The sequence below is a fragment of the Cotesia glomerata genome, linkage group LG1 (genome assembly GCF_020080835.1).
Source record: "Cotesia glomerata isolate CgM1 linkage group LG1, MPM_Cglom_v2.3, whole genome shotgun sequence".
Lineage (NCBI taxonomy): Eukaryota > Metazoa > Arthropoda > Insecta > Hymenoptera > Braconidae > Cotesia > Cotesia glomerata.
Window position 1 is genome coordinate 23,332,689 of NC_058158.1, and position 12,159 is coordinate 23,344,847.

Here is a 12,159-nt window from a genome sequence, read left to right on the forward strand (position 1 = left end):
AAATGATTTTTGTTTATAAGAAATCTTCATATCATATGATATTACAAGCAAAACAAATTCACTCAACAAAATATTTATTAACTGTTAATAAATATTCGTTAACTATTAATAAATAGTTATTAACTATTAATAAATGTACTTTCCTACCAAATAAATATTTATTGAATGTTAAAAAATATTTATTAAAGTTTAATAAATTAAATAATTGTCTTCAAATAAATTAAATTATTAATAGTTAATAAATCCTTTTATCAGTGTAATAATTGCAGTTTTGTTTTTTAGTTAAACGAATCAACAACAAGTACGTATAATGATAAAAAATAAAAAAGATTGCAGTAAATATTTCTGCTGGTATTTTTTAAGACACAACAACTCTGGTGTCTCATTTTTTTTTAATTTATTAAAATTAAAATAAAATAAATACTTCCACGTGTACTTACTTACAATTTTAGGAATAATAGCCTCCCGTAACTCCGAAAGTAACCACTGCGAACGCTTCAGTCGATTTCATTTCCCCTACCATGGCTTCACTCAGAGCGAATAAGTTAATTTAGATCAATAGATTAAGTCCCAGAACAGTCTTAGCCTATTAGTAACTTCCCAAGACTCGTTTCGAGAATATCTAACTATTGGGCCAAGCCGCAGGCCAGGCCTAGGTCAATGGTAAGTTTCGACGGCTTGGTTTGAAAATATCTAACCATTGAGCCAAGTTTCGGACCAGGCCGAGGTCAGTGGTAACTTCTGAAGGCTCTGCAAATAACAAATGGTCTAAGGCTCGGCCAATTGTCAGTATTGACTTTTATCACACGGCCGCGCCGATGTTAAAATACGACGGCAGTTGCGCGGAACCCTATTTTTAACATTAAATAAAAATTATTGTTTTTCAAGCTAGAGTTCCGGAAGTCAAGACTTTTTTTTAGAAATTTCCTCCTCTTTAAGGATCTTTTTTTCGATTTTTGATATCACCAATAGTTATTAAGTTATTTACGAAAAACTGAGATTTTTTATTTTGGTTATTTTTTTTGTTAATAACAAATTAAAATTTTCATCAAAAAAATAAAAAAACAACATTATTTTCAGAATTTAATTCCGCATCGAATGAGTGATTGTTCATATTTTTATCACAATTTCCAAAATTTTTTTTAGCAAATTTACACAGGGTTCTCACAAAAATTTCCATTACTATGTAACATGGTAATGGTTACCATTCTAACATAGGAATAAGTTCTATTCTTTTCTCTCCATGTAAATTAATTAATATAATAAAAGAATTTAACTTTGCCAATTAATCAAAAAATTTTACATTTTCAATAAAATACGTTGACTTATAAGTTGATTTAGATTAATAGATTGGGTCCTAGAACAGTTTTAGCCCGTTAGTAATTTCCCTAATCTCAATTCACAATTATCGAACCGTAGACCAAACACGCACCAGACCAGGGCCATTTGTAACGTTCCAAGGCTCATTTCAAGAATATCTTATCCGAACAAAAACAGTTTAACTGTAAAAAATTGCGCCAAGTCCACGTTCATAGAACTCATCTCAATAACATTTGCACTTTACAAAAAAAATTAGGCTCGTTTCAATAATTTTCATTCTCTACAAAAAGATGTGAAAACCGGTGGCGTTAGCCGAGTCGTCTAAGGCGCATGGCCTATAGAGAACTCGGACTAACTTACCGGCCAGGCGTGGGTTCGAATCCCAAGCTGGTCTTAGAAACCAACTTGGTTGATATTCGGCCCTTGCCGCGTAGGTTAAGATTTACACAACCCAAAAAGACCCAACGTACCACTCCCAACAGTTAAAAGTCGGCGATATGACCACAGCAGTTAAAACCGACTCTAAATAATAATAATAAAAAAAAAAAAAAAAAAAAAAGATGTGAAATACAAAAAAATACCAAGAAACCGTCATAATGTTGAAAAAATTGAAATAAAATTTGTTAAAAATTAAAAAATTAAAAAAAAAATTTTTATCGTACTTGGCGCGCGTCATTGAGTACCGCAAATTTTTTCGGAAGCATGTCAACTCAAGAAAAAACGATTTCGCTTGTATATATATAATCATATTATATATTTATATAGATTTACATTAGTCAAGGATACTGAACTCATTGAAAACATTGCTTAGTGTATTAATTATCAGTTTTAGTGAAAAAACCCGTTTTTAAAATTTTTTTTAGATCTTTAGTGAAAACAACTGTCAATATGGTGGTGTGTTCAAGAAATCTGAAATTATATAAAATTTTCGGATTCATTTTTTTTCAGCTTCGTCATTAATCTTTAATGAAGAACCTTATGCAATATTAAAGCTTGATATTGCTTCGTTTAATTGTAATTAACACATTTTGATTGGCACTCACACCGCATTTTCCCAATGTAGTCGGCCATATGTTTTATTTTTTAGTAAACACAATTCTCACAATGCAACCGACCCAACGTGTGCATGCGTATCGACTTGTATGTAGTTTGCATAACTGCGTATGGAATGTCGATTTTACCTAACTTTTGTAAAACTTATTATGAAATAATATAGGTTCACTTACTTATAAATTTCTCAACATTAAAAAGATGTTCATTCATCCTGAAAAAATTTGGGGTACTCAATGACGTGCGCCAAGTACGATAAAAAATTTTTTTTTTAATTTTTTAATTTTTAACAAATTTTATTTCAATTTTTTCAACATTATGACGGTTTCTTGGTATTTTTTTGTATTTCACATCTTTTTGTAGAGAATGAAAATTATTGGAACGAGCCTAATTTTTTTTGTAAAGTGCAAATGTTATTGAGATGAGTTCTATGAACGTGGACTTGGCGCAATTTTTTACAGTTAAACTGTTTTTGTTCGGATTTCATATCTTTTTGTTAAGTGTCATTTTTTGCTCGCCTCTACATTACACTTGTAACTTACAGACATAAGTGTGCTATGTTGTATCTAGTAAACCTTCTACCCTTGATTCTATGTACAGAGTATTTAAAAAAAGAACTTGAGAGGTGTCAAGGGACACCCGGATGGAACGAAGTTCCTTTAGATTAATTAGTGAAGGAATTGTAATAAAATTATCCATTGGAAACTTTACATTTCAGAAAAAAACGAGTGAGCCTCACAGGCATAAGGTCACAATAGAAATGAAACTTTTTTAATCGTTAAGTTGGTCTATATTATATGTATATTTATAATATAACATCTCATGTTTTGAAAAACACAAGAAAATAATTTTATCAACTACCCGGTATTTGAAAAATAAAACACAAAAGTTTGAAAAATACAAAAATGCACGCCTGATAACGCTAATTCATTAAAAAAATTGTGTAATTGATTAAAAAAAAATTAGGAATACGGTTGACCTAGGGATGGCCCCTGCAACTTCCCGCCAATTCTATACCTAAACGCTTGAAATTGCACTTATGACGTTTTAGAGCTCTTCAAGCTCATAAATACAATTTGAATATTATTTTGAGCTCTCCGAGCTCAAAAAAATAACTTTTGTATGCTTTTGAGCTCTTCGAGCTCAAAAGTTTGATAGAAGTTTGATAAAACACTATTTTTTTAATTTTCAAATCGCAATGACTTTTGAATGAATGAACCGATTTTTACGCAGTTGGTGGCATTTGACGCAGTTTTTTAAGCTTTATAAAAAATATTTGAGTTTATATTGACAGAGTGGCAAAATTCGGAGTAATTCCGAAAAAACGCTTTTTTCGGTTTTCTTTCGTCAATGATAACTCACGAACGAATTAACCGATTTTGACCGGACTGGCGGCGATCGATGTGATTTTTTGATCTTAAGAGCTGATTAGTTTTTGAAATTGATCGGTAAAGCTGTTTAAAAGTTATTCCAAAAAAACCACTTTTGAAAAAATTTTTTTTTGTAGTTTTTTTGCGATTTCTCAAAATCTACCGGTCCGAATCGATCTAAAGTATATTGGAAATCTAATTTTGGTCAAGCCCTTTCGAATGGCACCAACTGCGATAAAATCGGTCAAGCTGTTCAAAAGTTACGAGAGGTTTAAATACATCCACACACACACACACACACACACACACACACACACACAACACACACACACACACACACACACACACACACCATCGCGGGAATAGTCAGGGAAGCTTCCTATGGACCTCGAAACGTCGAGATTCGATGAAAACTCTATTTTCGTAAAATAGGGTGAAAACAATAACTTCCCGATTTTTGAAAATCTTCGATTTTCTTAGCGGGAAGTTAAAAATGATAATTAAAGGAATTATTGATTTAAATTAAATAATCTGGAGCTCAATAACATAATAATAATAGTAATAATAATAATAATAAATATCATCATTACTATTATGTTTATCATCAATTCAGTGTGACCATTGAAATTATTTTCAATATCATCTTTATTATTTATTTTTATTTATTTATTTTATTTTTTCTAGCATACAGGTCTATAGAGATGCATAGGCATCTGTACATAGAGCTAGACATTAGATAAATTATCCTAATTTTACAAAATATTTAAAAAATATATATAATAATTCAAAGTACATAAATTTTTAGAGAAATGTTAATATTACACAAAATCCTTTGTACATTTACAATGACAGATTCTTAATCCAATCTTTTATCCTACAGTTTAGTGTTTTTTTACTACACTTTAATATCTTGAGACTATTAGGTAAAAGGTTAAAATATTTTATTGCAACATAGTAAGCGTTCTTTACGCTAATCCTTTTATTAATTTTAGGGAGAGATATCGACTTAAATCTAGTTCTAGTATCTTTAGCATTGTATTGCTCTTTACACTCTAGATAGTACCGCATTAGGGCTTTTACAATAAAAGTTTTCTTAATATCAAGCGGTATATTTAAAACACCCTGTCCTTCGAAATATTTTAACATATTGTTTTGAATGCTTATAATAGGCTTAATGGCGTTATTATAAGCACCACCCCAAGCAATTATCCCATAATTTATGACACTTTCAAAGAGTCCATAGTACACACTTTTAAGTACATTAATGTTAACAAATTTGGAAAGTTTGTAAAAGAGAAAAACAAAGTATCTTACTTTTTTGGACAATTCATTCACATGTATATTCCATTTCATTTGAGCATCAAAAAACAATCCCAGATATTTACAGTATTCTACTCTAAGAAGCTCTCTATTGTTTATTTTTAGTGTATAATTGACGGGAACACTATCTTTATAACTACCAAATGTAATATAGGTCGACTTATCTATGTTTAGTGAGAGTTGATTATCTCGTAGCCAAACATCAAGTATTTCTAGCCAATTATTCAAGATTGAACTAATTTCAATCCAGCTATTTCCTGTACATAGAATTGCCGTGTCGTCTGCATAAGCAACGAGAGAATTCTCCGGCAATGTATAGAAAATGTCATCTATATACAAAATAAACAATAGAGGGCCTAGAATTGTTCCTTGCGGTACACCAACTTTTACATGCGTTGTTTCACTAATGCAGTTATTGACTTTGACACACTGCTCTCTTTTTCTTAAATAATTTTTAATTAATAGGTGCGGAATACCCCTAATACCACGTCTCCAAAGCTTATCTAACAATATTGTATGATTTACTGTATCAAAAGCCTTGGCAAGATCCAAAAATACTAATACAGTTGGTCTATTATTGTCAATATTCTTATATATAAAATCTGAGGTGATAGACAAGGCATCATCAGTACCTCTATTCCTCATAAAACCAAATTGGTTGTTACAAATTAATCTATTATTATTACAAAAATCATATAATCTATTATAAATTATTTTTTCGAAAATTTTAGCAAGGTTTGATATTAATGAGATAGGCCTATAATTGTTAGTTAAAGATTTATCACCTGTTTTATAAATAGGAATTATATCAGCTTTTTTTAGCGTAGTGGGCCATATTGCATCACTAATACAAACATTGAAAATATTTTCTAGTGGTAAACTAATATCTTTGGCAATTATCTTAAGTACCTTACTACTAATACCATCTACTCCACCTGACTTATCCTTAAATTCAAGGATAATTTTTTCTATTTCAGTACTGTCAGTTGGAGTCAAGAAGATAGTGTTAGGGTTATGTTTGACATTTTTTTCTATATCTAAGGGTTGCTTATTAATTTTTTTGGCTAACTCTTCACCAATATTAGTGAAGAAATTTACAAATTCATCAGCAATTGCCTGATGATCTGATATGATCTCTTCGTTACAGATTAAATATTCTATATCTCGCGCTATTTTATCCTTTTTACCTATTTTACTACTGACATATTGCCACATCTTTTTGCTGTCTTTAAAAATTTTATTTACATAGTTTCTTTCATGACTAATTTTTGCACACACTATAATTTTATTTAATAATTTACAGTATGTTTTATATTCTAGTTTTAGTTTAACATTATTCCTATTCAAGTTCCATAGGTTATATAAAGTTTCTTTTGTTTTACATGAAATTATAATACCTTTTGTAATCCAGTTACTCCTAGGTTTATTATTATTTTTGTTTACTGTATTAACTACCTTAAATTTAGATTCATTAATGAGCATTTGAACTTTGTCAATCAGTATTTTGAAAAATTCATCAGGGTCTTTTATTTCAGTAAGCACTGACCATTTATATTGACCACTTAATTTAGCTAGCTTATTGTAATTAATAGAGTAGGCTACTTTCGGAATTATTTTTATAGGTTTCGATACTAGCGATACAAAAATAGGATAATGATCTGTAAATACATTGGTATAAGTAAAAGATGAAATTTTTTTAATATTAGTTTTTACGAATATGTTATCTATACACGTTCCACCCGAATCATTTGGTCTTGTTACACCGTTGAAATACGGTAAAAAATCCCTTTCAAGTAGCATACTTAAAAATTCATTTGTTATATCATCACATTTCATTAAATTGATATTAAAATCCCCTACTATTAGATGATTATTCCCATGATTCTTTTCGTCCAAAAATTTTGAGATTGATCTCACAAAATTGACTTTCGAAATATCATGGCATCGATATACACCAGAAACTTTCACAGATTTGTTGTTTTTAATTTTATAGTTGTAGAAATTATATTTAAGTTATTGATTACTTCAATAGAAACACTGTATATTAACGATTCTTTAATGTATAGTACAACACCATCAGCTTTGTTGCATTTACTTCCGTTATAAAAAATATCATAGTCATTTAATTCAAAAAAGGAGTGACAAGTAAGAGCCCAGGTTTCTGTACATACAATAATATCCGGTTTAATTACTAAATGCTCGATAAATAATTCAAGTTTGTTGATGTTTGAATTTAAACCTCTAACATTTAAATGTAGTATCAGTAAATCACTTAAAGACAATGCATTGTTCAGGTTGTATAGGTCTGTGTACACTTCTTCGGTCTGTATATTATTATTGTCAATCATTTGTGATTCACGATATTGATTGATTACTATTTAAATTTATATTTAATTTATTTCCTATTTTACCGAGTGATTTAGGTATTACAGGTTTCACCGGGTAATCAGTCATGTTTATAATTTTATTTAGATTAAAGGTAATGTATTCACAGCAAGTGTCAACAGCGCAATGATCCGTAGGGCGATTTTTATGATATTTTTCGTTATAATATACACAATTTAGACATTTGAGCGTATTACTTTTACATGTATTAGTTAAGTGATCACCGGCACACACAAGACACTTAACTTCATTTTTACAGTTAGTATGTTTATGATTTGTTCTACCACATTTAAAACATAGATTAAAGTTGAAATAATCCATGATACGACAGCATTGATATCCTATGTATATCTTGAATCCATTGTTTTTTAAATGCAAATAAGATTCTGGGGTTAATTCTAAGATCAGCGTACGAGTGCCCAATTTATTCTTGAAATCTGCAATTATATTAAAAGCACCATCCAGGTCCAGAAAATTCCTGTAGTATATATCCTCGCATAATTAATCTTTATTAAGGTCGTTTTCTACATTTAAGACTTTAACTTTCGGCATGCTAAGATGCTCTAAGTCCACACAATAGTCATTACCTAATTTATCACTCAAAACCGATTTAACTTTCTGTAAATCATTCATATTTTTACACTTAACAGATACACATCCATTGTTATTTTTTCTTACATTATTAATAGGTAAAGAAATATCACTAGTTAATTTCTTTTTCACCTTCTCCAAAGTTTCAACATTATTATTTATATTTTTAGCTTTCACTATGATTTTAGGGACTTTTTCATTTGATTTCTCAGAACCTTTAGCAATATCAGCATACGTCGAGATTTTATTATTGAAAAAATTTCCATTTTCAACAATCTTATCCAGTAAACTGTTTTGGGCTTGTAGTTCAGTATTTAGTTGTCTTAATAAGTCATTCTCCATCTTCAGAGCAGAAGTTTCATCTATCTCAAGATCAGATACATCTGATAAATTTTTAGTTGTATTCAATGTTAAATTATTACTTAATTCATTGCGTAATTCATCTTTATGATGAATTTTTATCTGCGTTATAATTTTCCTGGCGTTTTCATCCAATGTGTTTATATCATACTCTTTTTTGGAGGTTAGATTTTCATGATGATGATTAGGGCAGATAACTAACATTTCCCCAACATATTTCCCATTTGAAAATTTATTGAAATCCCCTTCGTGATACACATTTTCACATATAATACAAATCACTATTTTAGGCACACTAGTTTTTGGGTGACACTTAAAAACTTTCCCTGCATATTTAGTACCACCTATCAGGTTCGCCATCTTGGACGCATATTATTATTTTTTTTTATTATTTAGTGTCATTATCATATTGTTGTTAGTAAATATCACAATTCGTAAACTTATAAATAATATTCGTATTTTGTAAGAAATATCATCGTTTCAAACTTCGCTTAAGGGGGGAAATACGTGTAGATGGCCGTTTTCGAGCAGATTTTAATCAATTATTTAAAGGTATAAAAAATTAATATTATTTATTCAAACTTTTGGGTTATTTTATACATATATTGAAGAGTAAAAATTTACATTTACAAGAATAAAACTTAAAAAGTAGTAAAGATATCAGCTGATACATCTCGTAGGTTGTCGTCCGACTTCGCAACTGGTGTACATCATGGAGGCCATAATTTTTATCTGAAATCAATGCATCAAAATTATAACTTTTTTTAGACATATATCTTCTATATGAACCTCATTTTAAAGAAAAAAAAAAAAATTTTTCATTTTTTTGACGGCTGTGAAAGTAAGTCATGTTTTTTTACCTTTTTTTTGTTTATTGTTTAGTATAAAAAAATTAGTTAAAATGAAAAAATTGCTTCTGATTGAGGTTCATATTCAGCACAATTATGTAAAGAAATAATATACTAAATTTGAAGATGATTGGTTAAAAACTTTTTAAGCTAGAGTGTACACTAGTTCGAAAAAACTAGTTTCGAGAAAAACGCGTTTAAAAAATAAGTGATGAAAAAAGTTAAGGTGACCGTCTCTTTTTTCTCATGCAATAATTTCTCGCGACATAAATTATCAGCAATAATTTCTTGTTCGATATTTTCACAAAGGCAATATTTCTCATTGTCAAAATTTATTTGGTATTATTAATTATTATTAAAATTAATATTTATTTAATTATGAATTTTTAATGATAAAGTGAAAATAAAATATTTGAGAAACTTTTAAATGATAATTTTTTGCTCTGTGAGAATTTTTTTAATCAAGAAATTTTTGAGTGAGAATTTTTTGCATGTGAGAAATTTTTGTATGATAAATTTTTTATGAAAAATTTTTGTTTCGATAAATTGTTACTGGTAAATAAAGCCACGGTGCCAAAAGGTTAATATAAAGTTGTATTAAACAAATTGAAACAACTTACCAATTAATCAGCTATTCCAGCACCATATTGTAAGCCTTCTTCAGCTTCATATGCTTCATTTTGAGCTTGTAGCTTTTCTTTTCGTGCTTTTCGGGCTTCTTTACTGTCCAAGGAGCTGCGTCGATTCTGACGGGTTACGCGCTGACTGTCGGATTGTTGTGCGTGATTGAAGCTATTGTTCCTAAAGATGAGACCTAACTCGTTCATGACTAATAAAATACTTGAACTGCCTTCATTGAATAAGCAAGCAGCCAAGTATGCAGCAATTTCAATAGTTTTTAAACCACTATGCAAATGTTTAGGGGCCATACGCCAAATAGTTGAATTAAAACTTTCATTAGCATTTTGAGTATGGCCTCCTAAACATCTCTCCAATAAATCTACCCGGGATAAATCCTGATAAATTGGAAAAATCGCTTTTTGAACGTCAGGATGCAAAGGTGTCGGATGTTTTGGAGGTTCTGTCCCCAGAGCTTTAGCTTCGTTCCACTTACACCAGCTATCTACACCCTTTGGACATTTGTCATGTTGTGGATTATCATCTGTTGATATCATATGGAAATAAGTTGCCAATATCTCATTTTTCATGTCTTCAACCCTATTTACATTTCTCCTAATTGCTAGTCCATAGTAAGTGCTTAATTTTTTTATTAAAACTTCTGTCAACTTTCCTCTTCCGCCCAAATGTTTTTCTTTTTTTACGCTCCGGAGTCGCGTTCCCATTCTTTTTTGCACATGACCTATACATTCGCTTTTAGTTACTGTCAGTTCATCACCATACGGGTTCAATTTTATCACTGCTGAGAATGTTTTGGAATCTCCATCGCCTATATAATTACCGTACTTTACTCCGTGTAATTCTTCTGACCTTGTAAAGATCGTTTTGATAGCTTCAACTTCCATACTTCCCGCAGATCCTTCATGTGTTTGTGTGCAGCTTTCTTCATCATGGTTTTCTTCCCAAGCTATATATTCCGGTGAAGTTTTCGGTTTGTTCTTCCATATTGCACACGCATGACAATAACTACTCCGAACAACTAAATCTACAACCTTTCCAGTATAATAGCCTATTAGAGTTGTAACGCCAAATAATGATTTGAATCCTCGTTTCCTCCAAGTTCCATCACCAGATACTTTAAAATTAAGAAGAGGTCTTTCGTGCTTCTCATTTTCTTTTTTTTCTTCATCTACAGCTTTCTTACAACAAAATTCAAATATTTTTTTAGCAGCACTGTGAATATGATCATATATCGAATTGTAAGTATTTTCACAGATACCTGGAAGTATATGAATGACTACCTACTCGACCCTAACCGACCGCTCCGTTCAGGTAATTATGTTCTCGGGCGCTGTACCGAGCGCACTTACTAAATCGCTTGTAACTTTTGAACGAATAATAATTTTGACCTGAAATTTTAACTGTATATTTTTCAATAGTTTTACAAGCGATTTATGAAAAAAAAAAATTTTGAATTTTTTCAAGCCTCTACACGTATTTCCCCCCTTAATTAACAAGTAGTGCCACCTACAGGCAACAATCATCAAGACGTTTGTAGTATCTGTACATTGCTCGAACAGAATTACTCAGATCTTGATCAGCTGACTTCCGAAGAAAGCTAAATCAAACAATTCTAGCTCTTTTAAGTATTGACTCTAGGTAATAAATGCAATTGAATTAAAAGAAAATATATTTAGAAAAATACATATGGAAAGTTATTTAATAATCCGAACAAAAACAGTTTCACTGTAAAAAATTGCGCCAAGTCCACGTTCATAAAACTCATCTCAATAACATTTGCACTTTACAAAAAAAATTAGGCTCGTATTAATAATTTTCATTCTCTACAAAAAGATGTGAAATACAAAAAAATACCAAGAAACCGTCATAATGTTGAAAAAATTGAAAAAAAATTTGTTGAAAATTAAAAAATAAAAAAAAAATTTTTTATCGTACTTGGCGCGCGTCATTGAGTACCCCAAATTTTTTCAGGATAAATAACGTCCTTTTAATGCTGAGAAATTTATAAGTAAGTCAACCTATGTTATTTCATTATAAGTTTTACAAGTTAGGTAAAATTGACATGTCATACACAGTTATGCAAACTACATATAAGTCGATACGCATGCATACGTTGGTTCGGTTGCATTGTGAGAATTGTGTTTACTAAAAAATAAAACATATGGCCGACTAAATTGGGACAATGTGGTGTGAGTGCCAATCAAAATGTGTCAATCACAATTAAACGAAGCAATATCAAACTTTAATATTGCATAAGGTTCTTCATTAAAGATTAA

The 12,159-nt window shown here is 30.2% G+C and overlaps 1 protein-coding gene and 1 long non-coding RNA gene across 2 annotated transcripts; one reads left to right on the plus strand and one right to left on the minus strand.

The window, feature by feature from the left end:
• Positions 1-209: 209 nt before the first annotated feature.
• On the plus strand, positions 210-544 carry LOC123269427. The gene is made up of 2 exons (XR_006510407.1): positions 210-301; positions 453-544. It is a non-coding gene; the product is annotated as an uncharacterized LOC123269427 (long non-coding RNA).
• An 8,444-nt stretch (positions 545-8,988) lies between these two features.
• Positions 8,989-11,315, minus strand: LOC123262383. Its single transcript, XM_044724566.1, has 2 exons — positions 9,865-11,315; positions 8,989-9,128 (listed from the first exon to the last, which is right to left on the minus strand). The coding sequence occupies exon 1, from the start codon at positions 10,765-10,767 to the stop codon at positions 9,868-9,870; it is 900 nt and encodes a 299-aa protein (XP_044580501.1). The 5' UTR covers positions 10,768-11,315; the 3' UTR covers positions 8,989-9,128; positions 9,865-9,867.
• Between the last annotated feature and the right edge of the window lie 844 nt (positions 11,316-12,159).

Coding starts and splice junctions, on each gene's coding strand:
- LOC123262383 (XM_044724566.1), bottom strand. CDS start 10,767: ATGGAAGTTGAAGCTATCAAAACGATCTTTACAAGGTCAGAAGAATTA.